This window comes from Metarhizium album (assembly GCF_000804445.1).
Source record: "Metarhizium album ARSEF 1941 chromosome Unknown scaffold_24, whole genome shotgun sequence".
Taxonomy (NCBI): Eukaryota; Fungi; Ascomycota; class Sordariomycetes; order Hypocreales; family Clavicipitaceae; genus Metarhizium; species Metarhizium album.
The window spans coordinates 40,474-57,009 of record NW_024467598.1 but is presented as its reverse complement, the minus strand read 5'-3'; the positions used below and the strand labels follow the sequence as shown (position 1 = coordinate 57,009).

Here is a 16,536-nt window from a genome sequence, read left to right as displayed (position 1 = left end):
CCCGCTGAACGACGACCACCTCGCGGCAATGGCCCTGTGCAATTGCTGAGTTTTCGAGGAGTCGTGTCTGATTAGGTAGGTCTGTTCACAGTCATCGAATACGCAGTTCGCGCTGCGCAGTTTCTTCCCCCTCTCTTTGTTCGCAACGGCATATGTGTGTACAGCGGTGGGCTATCTTTGTGCTCCAACTGCTGAAGGATGAATTAGACGTGCCAAGACAAAACATCCCCGTCGTTACCAAACACCGCTGCTCATGATTCTCTACGGACTCTGGTGCATGAAGATCGGGATACATTTTGATTGTGGTGCTGTGATTTCTGCGTCTGTGTCTGCACAAGTCATGTTCGAAACGACCACGATCCACAGTAGATGGCAGAGGACCATGTGTGATTGATTATCCACGTCTGTGACGGCGCCTGTCTTTCGTATCCTGGGATGATGGATGATGGATATCATTCAACCTCGATGCATCATGCATAATGCATGGCGAGCAGTCAGATGGATGCAGCTGCGCCGTGGACCCCCCGGGGACTGTCCGTCTTCTCAGCCCAATCAAAATTGCATGGCGAATCTACGCTCTGCGCATTTGTCGATTCAAAGTGATGGGCAATGTGCCAGAAACCCAACACAGTTAGGCCCTGTAGGCCGTAACGAAGATGGGCAATTGGCCGTCCACATCCGAGTGCATTGTTGACGAAGCTGCTGGCTGCAACAAGTGCCAGCTCGAGCTGAAAGGCACAGGCGGCGGCGGTTGCGCAACGGGCTGTCTTACAACTCGTCTGTCCGGGATGGGAGGGATGGTTCAGATGTCGTGTGGCTTGGAGATGCTAGCACTATCAACTCGACAAGACTCTGACACAAGGAGCTTTTGAGCGGGTCGATACAGTACGTACAAAGCAGACTTGACACGAGATGCCGTCACTGAATAGAAACCTGCATCAAAGTTGAGCAAAAAAAAAAAAACAACGAATTACGATGATGATGATACGGTCTCGCACAAGGCTAGCATAAGGAGTCGGGACGCAGGACTCAGGATTTTCGGGCCCTCGTTTCAGCCTCTTGAGCCTATGAGGTCAAGTGCGCCACCAGTGGATGTTTCCTCCACCACAATGAATCGACTCAGGCAGGCAAAATCCTGGGCGGATTCGCGCCGAGGAACGGGCGTTCAGACAAGGTACTCCGCACCAGCGCTAGTATTTGCCTTGATGGCCAAGCCTGCACTAACACCAGATGCTTTTCTTGCTCATGTACCGTGATGGAACCCCCATAATTCCAAACGACACCACGGGTTCCTTCTTTTAGTCTGGTGGAAGCCGGCGCCCAGCCCAGCCAGGGCCATCCTAATCATGATTAGGCTTCTGACCCGCAGGCCGGTCCAAGCTTTAATAAGAGGGAGATGGAGGGGCAGACAGGGAGAGAGGGGAGCGGATTGACGTCTTTCGTGGCCGATCAGACGGAGATTTTGCCGCAATAGTTCATAGTCTACGACTACACCGCTGACCACCAGTCAATTCATTCCAGACAACGCAGCACATTTTCACGGATTCACGGACAAGCTCGACGACCAATGTAACCGGTGACGAAGAGCCAGCGATGTTGAAGTATTCAGCCACGGACAGCTGTAGAACAGGCCGCCACTTATTGGATCTGGGGAAGCACATCGGACATGGCGACATGAGGCCTTTCGTTGTGCGTGTTTTTCCCCCCACCCCTTCTCTTCTGTCCACTCGGAATATAGCCCTTTTGGGACTGAGTCAAGAGGGAAAAAAACGCAAATCGGCCAGAGCAGATATGGACAAGCCGAAGGGTCGGGAGCACAGCTGCTTTCTTGGTATGGACAATTGCTCGCACTAGTAATAAGAGGTGTGACAGCTATGGCTGTGCGTCGTCCCGTTGTGTCATGCAGCGGATGTTGGTTGGATCTGAATTGATTGGCCTTCAGCGTCTACGAGAACGACGGGCGTGACGACGTGGAGTTTAGGAGCGAGCGGACTATTTCCATGGGCTGTTGGCGCCAAGTAATTCATTCGTATGTATGCATGGCGCGAACCAACCAGATGGCGCTTGGATGACGGGGATTTCCAGAATTGTGGGAGAGAGACAGAGACAGCGGCGGAGAGAGAGGAGAGGAGAGCATCATCATGTCTGGTTGCGATGCGTGTGCGTCGACGTCGGCAAAGGACGAAGCATGCGAGTTCATGCGCGGAAATGCCGTCTGAGCTCGACGAAAACGCCACAACCCCCAACTTGAAGCGCGCGGGACCCGCCTTGGAGCGCTGGGGCAAGCCTCTCGCCGGCAACGGGCAACATTTCAACAGGGGGCGGCCGGCCGATGGCATGAATGGTGCGGTGAGCTGTGGTGTGGACGACGGCGTCTGGAGTCAGGACAGGGGCACGAAGCTTATCGTGGCCCTTCGCAGGAGCGCCGAGGGCGGGCGTTGGCGGGCGAGCGAGCCACGCCATCATCTCTGAAGCCCGAAAGTGCAGGCGTAAAGGCTAATCGAATACGGAGTACGGAGTGGTGCACAATGCACATGCAGGGCCTGCGACTGGGCAGAGGACAGCCCGAGGAGAGGAGAGACAACGACGCAAGGCATGGACGACGGATGGGTGTGACTTGTGGAGGGGACGTTCGCGGCTGGCGGCGGGCAAGGCTGGGCCCGATTCGGTCAGGGTGCCACCAGGCGTCCGTGGACCGACGGCCCTGACGATTCATACTTAACTTACGCGACTGAATTTAATTACGGAGTACCTTGCCTTCTTAAGTACCTACTTGGTACTGACTCAAATCGGCACCAGACAAGTTACAGACGTATTGCAAAGCACAGAGGACGCAGTAGTCGTGCAGCGTGCTGGGGGACATCTGGAGTAATAAGATGAGAGGGGCCCCAGACCAAAAGCAAAAAAGCCAAAGCAGAGGACGAGCTAGAGGCCAGGTTGCCGGGATGGGAATTCCAAGCGTCAGATAGTATTGTAATTTGTATGTACCTGTACATGCACGCCTAATAGTACGTGTCAAGTACCTAAGGTAGGCACCTACATTAAGTACTTAAGTACGTGCCCATATTTACCTAAATGATGGGACGGCACGTGCGGCACATGCATGCAAACGGCTGCGGTCGCTACAGTACGTGTACGTGTACGTGTACGCACGTACGTCTGTCTCCCGTGCTTTCCTGGTAAGTCCCCTTCACGATTCATATTCTCGCCGCGCCTGTCGAGCTCCATTGATGCCGCTTGGCGCCGCCGTCCAAGGCCCCGTCGCCATCCGCTCAGCCCATCATCAGCCACGCCCGTCAAAACGGCCCTGAGGCGGCTCAGCACGGCTCGGCACAGCACACCGCCAGCCATCAAAACCAGTGACCACAGTGGCGTGCAGTTGAACGACGGAGCCGCCAGCCTGGCCACTTGCAACACACACGCACACACACAGGGCCCTGGCAGAGCCTTTGAAAGCGAGCAAGGGAAAAAAAAGATTCTATTCTTTTGATTTGCTTTGTTTTATTTTTACTATTTTTTTTTCTAAAAAGGGGGCAACCTGCAAACCTCGAGCGACTTCTGGAGCGTCTCAAGATTCGAATTGGCCCCTACAAGGCTACAGCACGCCGCAGGAAGCCCGTGGACCGCACTCAGCTTCTTTCAGCCCTGAAAAGCGAGAGAGAGAGAGAGAGAGAGAGAGAGAGAGAAAAGCCCCTGCATACCCTGATCAAGTTCCGTCGTCAAATCTCCTTGTCTGACCTGACCCCATGTCGGCTCCCTGACCTCCAGGGGAGCAGCAAAGACGTCACCTCTCCAGCACGGTCAGCACAGCTCATCTCCGGATCCCCGTTGACCACGACGGGGCAGACTTGGGACAGGTCACAGCCGGGCCTTTTTGGACCTAGCACTAAACGTGGGAGCGTTCGCCGTCTCGCGTTTCGCTGTTCCAAACAAGAACAAAAAGGAAAAGAAGAAAACCATTTCAAGCAAAATAGTTATTAGAGCAACACTGACCCCTCCACCTCATCACTCGTCGCCCTGTCCGACCCCGACGCGGCCGGCCATCTGGACACCGGCGCTGGTCGAGGCGGCTGGCTGCAGCTGTAAGTACTTGACGCTGCTGTTCCCCTCTTCCTCTCCGCCACGACAAAACGTTTCTATCGATCTGGTCTTCATTGCTTCGCACTCTACCTTCTTTCCCCCCTTCGCGCTCCCGTCGGGCTGTTGGGCTAGCCGCCGAGTCGGACAAGAGCCGAGCCAGAAGAAAGCAATTGCCTTGTTCGGTCGCTTGGTGTTTTCTTCTCTCCCATTTGTTTTTCTCTGGTCCTCTTGCTCCTTTGACGAGAGGCCCTTAGGACGACGCCTCTTTTGCTCTGCAGGCCAGAGATTTTTTTTTGTCAAAAGAAGAAAATAGTCAACCCAGAGCGAAAACGGCTTCTACACAGGGAATAGAGAAAAAGTAATGGTCGACAATCGAAAAAACCGTCAATTCGCCACCCTCTGATCCCTTCGTTTGCGCCGTGGGAGGCAATCGCGTCTTCTTCTCCCTTCTCCTTTTTATCCCCCTCTCGTTTCTCTTCCCCCCCACCCCAATCATTCCCCTGCTCTTCTTCAACAGCAAAGAAGAGCAAGGCATTGGCTTGTGCCATGGGTGCAACTGCTGTCATGGCCCCGACTCTGCAGCTCTCGCAGCGCCCGCTTCCTGCGTCTGAGCTTTTGGGCCCAACGGGTGTCCTCTCGGGTTCCCCTCTCCATCATCGTCACCCTTCTGCTTCCGATGCTGCTGTCTCGACTGCTGGAAACAAGGGGACCGACGACCTGAAATCATCGGACTTGGACTGGTTGGGATTTGGTCTGTCCTCTTTCAACACGGATTTTAAACTCGACACCTTGGTCTTTGCCAATGGTAGAGACGCCATCACACCGCTCGCCCGACCCGAACCGTCTCTTCAACCCGAGGCCGTGGAAGCTACAAGGACTGAAACGAAGCTGCCAAGACAAGCCCACATAGCTCGAGGCAAAAGAAACTTACTGATTGACAGACCGAGGTCGTGGTTGATGCCTTCAAGCAAAGTTGCCAGGGAATTGCCAAATACGAGTGACCAAGCCCAGAACATCATTCCTGCCGGCAGCACGACGAGTACGGCGGCGGCGGCGGCGGCGACGACGACGACACCGACGACACCGACAACGACTCCATCTCCATCTCCGTCTCCCCACTTGGGGAGCTCAGAAAGCCTTCCCAATCTTACCAGGCGCCCCTGGATTTCACGCTCTCCTCGCCCGTCCTCGCCCAAGCATGCCCTCCAGTCCCCTGTCGCCAATGGTCAACGGGGCCTCGAGGGATTAGCTCGTGCATCCACGGTCAAGGCATCCAAACCACCACGTCGATTGCAGATCACCACGAGCAGTGACGACACGACGGAGCAAACGACAAAGCACCAACCAGAGACACTCCAAACAACTGCCAAGCCGTTCACGAGGGCAACCGCATACTTGTCCAGAATCAAGGGCAGACACCAAAACGCTTACCTCGGCCGGGACGGTGCAGAATCTGACCACAGCTGTGCTTCGTCGGCCACCAGCCTCAACCGCACGTCCAACAGCGTCCGTACAAGCAGTGCCGCCCCTTCCATCTGCAGTGATGGTAATATCAACACGCCCGTCACCGATGAGTCGTGCAACGAGATGACGCCCAAGTTTCGTGACCCGCTGTGGTCGGCTTTCAAAGGCCTCGATGTCGAGACCAGAGCCTTTGGGTCCAAACAGACTGTCCACCGAGTCGCCCAGATCCACTCGGTCCTGCTGCCCTTTTTAAAACGCACACGAAACCATCCGTCGACCAGGGCGATTTCCCTCGAAGACGTCGAGAGACGGGCCATCGTTCTCAACAAGTGGTGGACGGCCCTGCTTGACATGCTCCATGGCCAACTGCAGCAGCCTATCCCAGGCGTGGATCGCCCGGTGTTACTGGAAGCCGCGACGATGCTCATGATGCGGCCCGAATGGCGACAGGCGACCACGTACATGCAGCCACTGGCGGAGCGGTCACCCTCGGAACGCGTACGCTCACGATCATGGACGAATGCCTCCAAATCGACCACTGACGGCTCCGCACACTTGGACATGTTTGCTGAATCTGCGGAGCACAATGTCCGGACCATGTTCGTGGCCAACCTGGTCAGGCAAATGGCCTATGTCGTCGACAAGATGTCTTTGCGCCACGCTCCGCTGAGCTTGGTCAATTTTTCCGGAAAAACGTGCGCCTACACCTTCTTCTTCGCCCCGGGTGTCGCTGACATCTTGCTGCGGCTCTGGGGGCTCACGCCGGAACTCATCAGGCGCGCCGGCACCGAGTTTGGGCTCCCTCGCAGGGATGTCGGCGAGAGCGACGACATCACCGCCTTGTTCCCGCCAGGTCTGGGGCCCCTCGGCTGGACCTCGCCCCGGGCCATGTGGGACGCCCTCAAGCAGATTCCCAAGATGCCGTTGCTCGTGGCGAGAATTCCTTGGACCGGTCCCTGGGTCGCCCGCTGGAAGGGTCGAGACACGGACCTCTTCTTCATATTTTGCAAGTATTTCCACGCCCTCTGTGACCAGTTCATCCCCCCGGGGCTGCCCCTGCGGGAAAAGGCTCGGTCGCCCGCGTTCGCCCTGGTCCACGCGCAGCTCTTGTCAATTGTGGACTCGACGATTCATCGACAGGCCGCCATGGTGGAGCCCGTGGCCTACGCCCCCCTGATTGACTCGGTCAACGGAGCAGACTCGGCCCTGCCCCTGCCCCTGCCCCTGCCGCTCCCACCACCGAGCAATGCGACTCGGCCCATGGGCGAGAATAAGCTCGTCATGTTGCTCCCCCCGCCATACCTTTGCCGAGGCGTTTGCCGGCCTCGTCAAGGCGGCCGCCAGCAAGACCTCTCTCTACGACCACGCTGCGTGCTTTACTCTGTGCGACTTTTTGGAAGAGGTCTTGATGGTCTACCATGAATTCGAGACGACGCCTGCCGCCGCCAGCTACATTGACTGGCCCTTTTGGATCGAGGTGTGCAAGCGCATGTCCAGCTCAATGAACACCCTGTCCGAGGTCCGCATGCTGTCGTTTGTCTTTACCATCTGGGACGCCGTGGCCAAAGACCCGCGCAGGAAGGCAGTCGTATGCCTGGACTGGCTCCTGAGCGAGGAGACGTTTGATGCCTTCTTCAACAACTGGTGCCCCATGGTTCGAGCCTACTACCAGCGCCTAATTTGTTGGCGCATGTGTCGATACACCGGCGGCTCCGACGAACTCGACATGAACATCTACCTCACGGCGGCCGTGCGACTCAAGACCAGCTGGGCTCACTACTTGCACATGAAGCAAACCGCAGAACAAGCCGGCAAAGTACCCCCGTCGACCGCACCCATGCCCCCTGCCATGGGCAAGAAGTTTATGATTATTCGCCAAGAGACCACCTCACCAAACCCGGGCCTGTTCATGAGCTTTGACTCATTTGTGAGAAACTCGGCATCGTCATCATCATCACCATCCCCCAACCACCACCTCCTGTTCGGCATTGATTCCCCAGATGCCAACGGGATCGGCCGCAGCGACAGCGGAAAGAAGCGTTGGTCGCTGCTTGGAAAAGTCCTTGCCATGACGTCAGGAAACAATGCTCAGCCGGCCGCCGTTGACGACGAGTATGAACGGGTCCCACCGTCACCAGGCTCGGCGGGGAGCGACACCGGTGGTGGTGGTGGCGCCGGTCGAGACCTGGCCGACCCAGCTCCGCTCACCACAGCTCCCAGCTTGGGGTCCCGCCTGGGCAGGATGGGCCCCAGAATCATCTCCCCATCTTCGGATTCCTTGGGATCGTCCCCCGTTTTCGACGAACAAAAATACACTTTTAAATTCGTCCTCGGATGGCAGCAAGCCCCTGGCCCCGCTCGCGATCGCGTCCTGACGAGACCACGACTGCCCGTCTCAACGCAGGCACGCATCAGCGCAAAAAGCCACAATATCCTGCCGTCAGCGCCTCGGCGGGATGATGCCTTGCCTCGATCGCCCCCGGAGACGCCCAAGCCCGCTCGTACACCAAAGGAAGACGACCAGGCGTCCCTCAACGCGTCTGTCGAGGAGTGGCTCCGCAACACGCCCACCACCAGTTTGGGTCTCGGACCCAACAGCCGACGAAGCAGCGTGAGCGTTGCCCAACCCAACCGCGGCAGCGGCGGCACACGAAGCGAAGCGACAACAGCAACATCGTCGACATTAATGCGCAACAATGTCTTGTCCGTCGCCAACGCGGCCGGCGACAATAGAGACCAGCTCACCAAACCAATCGAGCCTGCCGGCATTTATGCCAAGAATTCCGTCTACTGCGGCCGCGCCCTCGCAGAGTGGGCTCAAGTCGTTTCCGAATGCAACATCTTTACCGAGAGACGCCAGGACGATGGAGTTGCACTCTTGGCCGATGTCGAAGTTCCTCACCTCGGCGTCGAGGGATTCCGTCGCGGATAAACAGACCAAAATACACACCGTCCACGTACCGACCTGGACGGATGCAAATCATTCTTTTCTCATTCTCTCGTTGGGAACGAAAAACAGACACAGTCGATAAGATTTTATATATTTCACTATACAACTTCATATCTGGGCGTTGGGGAGATTTTTACACCGGTTTTGGTTGTCTCTGCATTCTACAATGCTGGTCTGCTCTCGGCATTTCTCATTCTGGCATGTGTTGATTGTATTCGGGCCCTGGAAGAACCATATTTATCCATCTTTTGTATTGTACTTGATTTGTTTTCTGTGCCTCGACACAAGCTGGGCACGCTGCACAACGCATATCGTGCCGAATGGGCTTGGACTAGATACCCAGAATGAATGCCATTCATGTTTTGAGATGCGTGCGTTGGCCATGCTGCCCTGTGGCATGTCCTGTGGCAACTGCATGTGTGACGTGTCGACGGTGACCACTCACTCACTCACTCACTCACCTGTCTGCCCCCACCATCCATGAGCGCCTTCCCGATTCGGCCTACTCGTCTGCTGTCAGTGGTCAGCGCGGGCGGTCCCACAATCTCGAGGGCCGCGGCCCGCCACTCAGGTACCGCCAACTCCGCTTTTCGTCTGACGACCGAGACGTTGTAAGCTGCTCAAAACGTGTCTGCGGTCTGACGGTCCGACGGTCTGACGTCATTGTTTCGTTCACGCCTTGCCCTAGACGTGGGGTAAGGGGCAAGTCTTGGGGTTCATCGTCTGTGGCATCATGCGCCCTGCCTCTCGGCGCGTCTGGTCTGTCTCACTGCGCTGATGCCCTCGCACGACGTCTCTCCGAGCTGGGGCCTTGACGTCTGCGACGTTTCCGTCTATCCTGGTGCGCAACCTAGTCCGTGGGAGCATGTGTAGCGCCGGCTGATGCCGTTTATGCCGAGGCCTCGGTGATACGGGGACAGGAAAAGGAGTGCCTTTACTCGTGGCGGCTGCAGAGTTGAGGCCCGCGAGGGTCAATCTTGATCGGGGTCGAGACTAGGCTATGAACCTGTGGTCTTGGGTGTTGGGCGAGCACGAGGTGCCTTGGCCGTGTGCGCAAGCTGTCGTGCATAGGTAGTGTGTGTTTTGTCGGCTCTGTCGTTGGCGAAGAAGACGAGGGCGCTGGCTTGCTTGGCTGCTTGGGATGTTGTTGCGCTGTCAGTGCGCATCCTATAGATGTTGTAGGCGAGTGGTTATGCTGGCCTTACTGCTGTGGCGTCGAAGAGAGTCGAGGTAAAGTTGAGAAGAAGCAGGCTTCGACCGCCAACGTTGGCGCGTCCCCATCGGTCGTCCGACGTGAGTCTGTGTTGAAATAGCAGAAGATATAGTTTTGATAGTTGTTAATTCCTAAACCTACAACACTCCAGTTAGGGGATATCCTTGGTATAAACATATTTTTAGCCCTCATACAGTTCTCCACAATATTATCCACTCGTAATTACTTGCTTATTCTAACAATCCACGCCTGAAGTGAACGTTATCCTTTTCGGAAACAACAGCTTCCACGTCTCCATGCAAGTCGTGGCACACGACCGACTAGCCGCCTGATAGGACACGCATTGCCCTCCTGCTGCTCCGTGACCGTGAGGCCAACCAAATGCCCCCTGTCAAGGACGGCATGCGGACGACCGTTTTGAGACGAAAAGAGGCGTCACCGGTCCTCGGGCCTGAAGACAGGCTCGGTTCAAGACCATCCTCTCCTTATCTAGCTTATCCAAGAGGTCGTGCTTGAGACCGCCTCGCATAGACTACATCGTCTCGGATGGCCTGCCGAGACTAATTGGCGTTCTGGAGCCGGGCTTCCGTCTCCTCCTTGGGACGGACATTTACATCTTCAAGGTCGGATTGACCTTCTCCGACGGGAGCTTGCCTCGTTGGACTTGGAGTTGGCCGCTTCAGGGCGGGACGCTGTGTTTCTGCTACGACTTTGGGAGTCTCGAGAAGGGCATCCACTCGGGCGTGACGACGCGAGTTTGCGTCCTCGTGCCCGTCCTGAAGCGCCGACTCTTGTAGTGTGCTGCTTCGAAGCGACTCGTTGGCCCTGCATTGCCTTTGTTGGCGCGCTTTGGCGGTCCTGTCGTGCTCTGCTTGGATAAATGCCTTGGCTGCCTCTACAGAAGCCCGCGGATGGCGCTTCTCCTTGGCCATCCCAAGCCGGCGGGCGGGAGACCGGCTTTCGCCAACGTTTCGAAGCAGCGAATTGATGCCCGCCGGCTGATCCTGATTCCCGACAGAGCGACTGCAATGCCTTGCTCGTGCGGTGAATCTGCAGCTCATCGCATGGGTTCCGCTTGCATCGGTGGCAATCGAAGAGCATCTAGTGGTTGTTTCGTCAAGCAGTCTGACCCTTTCCAACATGGAGGCGACGATGCTTATGCGACCAGTCGTGGCCTTGATATGTCTTCAAGCACACCGGCCCGGGCCGCTTTCCAACGTCGTGAATCGTCCTCTCGGCCGCGTTGTGGGAGTCTCTCTGCTCATTCACTGATGGACCCTTGACGACATTCTGCGAGTCACCTGCGCAGCTTGCCAATGGACAGGCTGCTGTAATCGCAGATGTGGTGTGGTGCGTTGTGCGCGAACGAACGAGCGAATGACTACTCTGTGTGACTGATTAGTCACATGCGGAGCGTTATGCGAGGCACTTGGCGGGCGCCATCGCCAGTCAGCATCTCGAGTGTAGTCATCAACAGGTGTCAAGCAACTCGTCTCTGTTGCGGGCGTAGCCGCCATGCCAAACACCGGAAGACCTAGCCGGGGTTGTCACTTATGCCGGCAGAGGCGAGTCAAGGTAAGTTGATTCACCGGCGGGACGTCGGCCCTGTTCGCAACACGATCGGCGGCAACAGTAACATCCAAGCCGTTGACTCTCCTTCTCCCAGTGCGACCTCGGACGGCCCGGCTGCCAGCGGTGTACCAAGTACGGCGCCGAATGTCCGGGATACAGAGATCAACATGAGTTGGTGTTCCGCCATGCCAACCCGTCAACTGCCAAGAAGCGCATGAGGCGAAAGGACAAAGATGCCGACGGTTCCCAGCGCTCGTCATCGGCCGGCACCAGATCAGGCACGCCTGCTTCAATTTTGAGCAGCAGCGGTGGAGGCACCGTCGTCTTTGATCCAAAAGCAGAACTGCTATCATTGTCAGCCGACGCCGTCTCGGAAACACCAGCGACGATTTCGCGACCCTTGACGGAGCATTGGACGAGCCATTCCGTCCCGATGCTCCTCAACGTCTACTCGACGCTCGACTTCCTCCACAACATCTACCGAATCAATCCTCGGGACGGACCGTTGGTCTGGGCTGCCCACCTCTTCACCCGGACCTACGTGACAAACATTCGACACCCGGTTTCGATATTCAAGGAGTCGGAAGTGGAAAACCAGCGCGAGCTGGGCACGTATCTAGGGAGGACCCTGAGTGCAGTCAACAGGACTCTCGAGGACCCCGACGCCGCATTTCGAGACGACGTGCTTGCGACTGTTTGGATCCTGGCAAATTATGAGGTTCGTGGACAAGACGATTGGCAGTGGGTTGCGTGCGGCGACATTGTGCTGACTGCAGGTCCAGCTACTCGTGGGCTCACTTGGTCGCATGGAGCTTCTCAGCCCGTGGCATCTACACACAAGAGGGTTGTACAGTATACTCAAGGCCAGAGGATCCCAGCATCTTTTGACGGCGCAGGGGCGGACGGCGTTTTGGCCGTGCTACAACATGGTGGTAGGTCGACCACATTTCTACGGAAGCGGATCTGCATCTCACAAATCGCAGCAAGTTCAGGCCCTCGTCAGCAACACGGAATGTCCACCAGAGTCGGATGAATGGCTGGACATCATAAGAAACAACCCTCACAAAGGCGAGGGTTTGACGTTGCATGTGTCAGCCTTCATCATAGCATGCACACGCGTTCAAGCTGCCATCTCCGATCTGCTGCGCCGTCGTGATTTTGTGGCCGCGGACGAGCAGTACGAGTCCCTTGTGGCACAATTGACGGAAGCCGAAGAGCAGGTCAACAACTACGTCGAGACGGCGGCCGATGCGACCGACGACATGGACTCTTACATGCGCAACATGTATAACTCGGGAACTATCAAGGGCTGGAGCTACGTCCTGATGCTGGCTAACTTCCTGACACATTATCCACCTAGCAGGATGATGTTGCGCCAGCTTTGGGCACGACGTAGGCACTGCCTCGAAATGATTCGGGCTGCTGGTCAGTCCATCGTCGATAGTGTGCCGTTTGCCTTGGGGCCCCTAGCAGCCGGCAAGGACAGCTCGCCAAAATTGCTATTTGACGCTTTGAAGATGGTCTGGCCGCTCACGGCTGTTTACGTCGTCGGAACCACCCTGCCGGAGCAGAAAAGTGAGGCCGAAAAGGCACTGGTTTTCATCGGAAACGAGTTTGGAGTCAGACAGGCACTCAACACGTACCCGGGGGCGCTACTGTTTCCGCTCGAAGCGCGCCAGCCGCTCGGGCTGGCCACTGAGGCCGACGTTGCGCCGCCTTTGACGAACGGATAGCCTGGGATGTGCTCTGACGGGGAAGAAGCGGCGACGCGCGATCGCGTGCATTGTGTTTAGAGTCTCGGTTCATAGTAGGGTCGGATCGGTGCCCCTGGAGTTTCTATCGCGGCAGGTGGGTTCCGGAAATAATACCTGGCGACTAACGACAGTCAGCTGTCATGGGCATGATGATGATGATGATGATTCAGAAGCGCATCATGCATGTACATGTGCGATTTGAACAAAGGAAGACGACGGGGTTTGCGTCTAGGATCCTTGCTGTCACAGCCTTTTGTATTTTGTCTGAGATACGGGCTTGTGTGTGGAACTCTTGCGGTGCAAGTTGTATCACTGGTCTGAATTGAGCAGGCGATTGGTTACTTTCTTTTAAGTAAGTCGGTACTTTAGGCACCTACCTAGGTCCAACGGAAGGAGCGAGCGTCGTTAGTCTCGTCAGTCGGTAGTCAGGGCCCAAGAACTTTGAAACCAATCCCACCTTGAAACGTAATCAAAAAACTTTCATTCCACATCACTGTGCTTTGTAACTCGCCACAAGGTGTGGCAAGGTCGATTTTCCATTGGATTCTTACCGAGTGTGGGAGTGGGAGCTACTCCATACCCGACTGATTTCAGGACATGGCGTTTTGAGTTGGTAGACTCCAGTTTGCCATGGAGGAGTGGAAGAGAAGGGGAGGGCCTGACCCAAACCAAACGACTTGAACGGCGTAAAAATGGAAAATCAGTGGCCAAAAGGTACTCGTCTGTCTGTCTTTGAACCAGCCAAGGTGGTCATATCAACATGTCGGACTGATGTTGTTTAGTCATACTGCCCGTAACTTGTCAAGATTATTGTCGCACTTCAAGAGGGCCGAAAGATAACCATGGACGGACAGAAAGGTGGGCGACGGACGATTCGAACAATGGAGATATGTCCGGGAAGGATACGGGCCGATTGGCGAAAACACGGGGTTGGGCCAAGCCGCAAAGCTCGGCCGAGCGACGCTGTGGTGTGTCCGTCGTTGGCCCTGGGTGATCAGAAACATTCTTGCTTTCCTTAGCGTTGATGATTGCTGACAAGCGTTTGATGAAACGCCAAGGCGACGCTACAGACACGAGATTTCCCGGCAGCTGCGAACTTTCCAGAGGCCTCTTGACCCGCACGAGCACGAAGCTTCGCGCGCCAAGCCTCACAAAAACCTCCGAGCTCGTACTCTACCTTTGAACATGGGCTTTGTCACACCCACGCGGCGAGATTCGCTTGAGTGAGGTCGTTGCTCAAGAGCTTCTGCTGTCTGTCCAGAGACAACTGACAGTTTCAAAAACATGAATTTGATCTGGTTGACCGCTAATAGCTGGGCAATATACATCACAATTGATCGTTGCAATCGGTCAGACTTGCAAAAATCATTCTTCACATGCTTTCCAAGATGGGTGGCAATTCGTAACTTGACTATCCAGACAAACCTACTAGCATCCACATGCTGGTACGGTGGACCGACCACACGGTGTCTGAGGTACATTTCCGAGAGAACACAACGTTTTCGCCTATCTTGCAGCCGAAATGCCGATGATGTCCAGATCAGGTCCGCCAATGTTCTTGGCCCATGGCGCCGTTCCATTACTAGTCCATTGTTGATGCAAGCCGAGGGCAAACAAAAGCCCTTCTCCAGGGGTGGGTGGGTGACCGATCGAAGACCCAGTCCCGAAATGGGCATTTATTGGTATTTATTATCTGTGACGCCGCCAGGTTCCTCGGCGGGAATGTTCCCCTGTCTTCTTCCTTCGGGTTTCGTCACGTTTTCTGCATCACCCGCTTCAGGCCGTCCTCCTCACATGTCCTTTTAATCATCGCCTCTTTTCCATTCCGTGGATCCGCGGTTTTTCAGCGACTCGACTGGCTGGCCGCCTTTTCTGGCATCTTAACTGCGGCCCTCCCTCGTCACGGCTGTCTGTCTAGTCTCGTCGGAACGGTCTAATTTTTCCTGGACTTTACCCAAGACTTGAAAAAGGATCATTGCTTCCCCAATACCTCGTCTCAGCATCATGGCTTCGGCTTCTCTCGCTCCCCCGGCCGCCACTGGTACCCATCTCCAAGTTCCAGGCGCTACCGCAGCCCCTGTGCGACCAAAGTTCAACTCTCATGTCACATCCGATCGTCTCCGTGAAGGTGCCGGCCTATACCTACCGCCCATTTTCCAATCCTCCAGCAGCAACATCCGCAAGGGACGTATATCTGTCTTCAAAGAGACGGGTCTCGACGACTCCTCGGTGCACCAAACTCCTGGCAATGACAAATTCTTGGGTGTTGGCACGGTTGCTCAGGATGGCTCATAGCACTCTTACGATGTCGGTTTCGATTCTCTACAGTGAGCTCCCAGAAATTCCGGGCCTCTCTCTCTCTCTCTCTTTTTCTTTTCGGTACGGAGTTGCCATACAAAAAGTTTCAGAATTACCACTAGTACCTCGTGTATGTTGAGAGGATATCGCGACGACACATCATCGATGCTTTACACAAAAGGAAGCGAATGACGAGTGAGGCGCCATTCGGGTAGCTGCAGGGCAGCTTGCAAAACAGGGCTTGACGCTCGTTTCATCAGTAGTCTGATTCTTTCTCTGTTTCCTTGCGCACATATTTGGACCAAACCGCGGCGTGCCGTTCTACCTCGGGACTTTTACGACAACAGGCAGTTTCTGCTGAAGTTCATGTACTGCCCCTCGCTTCAATTCTAATGTCGAAACAGAAGCCCTCATTAACATGGAATGGAGTACGGGCTAGTGCGATGGCAATGGCTCGAGCATGTGCATACTCTTGTTTGCGGAGAAAACATGGTTCGCCACGGCATTTGTATTATAAAAGTCGGAAAAGAATAGAAAGTGTGTCATGTGCCTGATGGAGTTGTCGAATTACGTGCCTTGGCACGTCTCATTAGCACAAGGTGCCATCCATCTTTGCATGATGCGAGCCGGCAACGAGGGTACTCACGGTTATCTGTCATGGACGCAGCGGCTGCAATTCTTGGGGAAGTTCTTTGTACACCAAGTTTGCAATCCCAGACATGGTCAGTAGCCACGGCAAGGCTGGCGGACCAACGTAGTGAAGGTGTGCCAAATGGTACACGGCCCTGCGAACTGCCACGATGGCGACCCTGCAAACGACGAGTCCCTCGGTCCACGCGAGGTCGTGAGCAGAATCAGTCAATCACCCAGCCAAAAGAAGTGCTACGAGAGCCCTGGCAAAAAGAGAAACGAGGAATCCGGGCGTAATGGACAGGCAAATAAGCAGCAGACACTCACGGCACGCGCGGGCACCACCCTGCCCTGCCTCCCAGACATGATGTGGATTCTGGAATGGCCAGAGCAAACCTAATTCATCATCATACAAGGCACAGCCCTGCCTGTCACGAAGCACATCCCAAAGATAATCTCGCGCGGTCCACCACCAGCCGAACCGAACCGTACCGTACCGTGACACTTGTCGTCCGTAAACGCCAGTCTACAAATAGTGCGATTTCGCTCTTGTAATTTTGTCCCCTGTAGCCTGC

The 16,536-nt window shown here is 55.6% G+C and overlaps 4 protein-coding genes across 4 annotated transcripts; 3 read left to right on the top strand and 1 right to left on the bottom strand.

Moving 5' to 3' along the window:
- Window positions 1–4,644: 4,644 nt before the first annotated feature.
- On the top strand, window positions 4,645–8,476 carry MAM_06774 (putative protein family UPF0592; the record flags this gene model as incomplete). Its single annotated transcript, XM_040825572.1, has 2 exons — window positions 4,645–6,822; window positions 6,878–8,476. The coding sequence occupies 2 exons, from the start codon at window positions 4,645–4,647 to the stop codon at window positions 8,474–8,476; spliced, it is 3,777 nt and encodes a 1,258-aa protein (XP_040676336.1).
- A 1,791-nt stretch (window positions 8,477–10,267) lies between these two features.
- On the bottom strand, window positions 10,268–10,639 carry MAM_06773 (uncharacterized protein; the record flags this gene model as incomplete). The annotated part of the gene is made up of 1 exon (XM_040825571.1): window positions 10,268–10,639. The coding sequence occupies one exon, from the start codon at window positions 10,637–10,639 to the stop codon at window positions 10,268–10,270; it is 372 nt and encodes a 123-aa protein (XP_040676335.1).
- A 583-nt stretch (window positions 10,640–11,222) lies between these two features.
- On the top strand, window positions 11,223–13,012 carry MAM_06772 (Zn(2)-C6 fungal-type DNA-binding domain protein; the record flags this gene model as incomplete). Its single annotated transcript, XM_040825570.1, has 3 exons — window positions 11,223–11,282; window positions 11,374–11,997; window positions 12,062–13,012. 3 exons carry the CDS (start codon window positions 11,223–11,225, stop codon window positions 13,010–13,012), a joined length of 1,635 nt encoding a protein of 544 aa, XP_040676334.1.
- Window positions 13,013–15,037: 2,025 nt separating this feature from the next.
- Window positions 15,038–15,328, top strand: MAM_06771 (uncharacterized protein; the record flags this gene model as incomplete). Its single annotated transcript, XM_040825569.1, has 1 exon — window positions 15,038–15,328. The coding sequence occupies one exon, from the start codon at window positions 15,038–15,040 to the stop codon at window positions 15,326–15,328; it is 291 nt and encodes a 96-aa protein (XP_040676333.1).
- Between the last annotated feature and the right edge of the window lie 1,208 nt (window positions 15,329–16,536).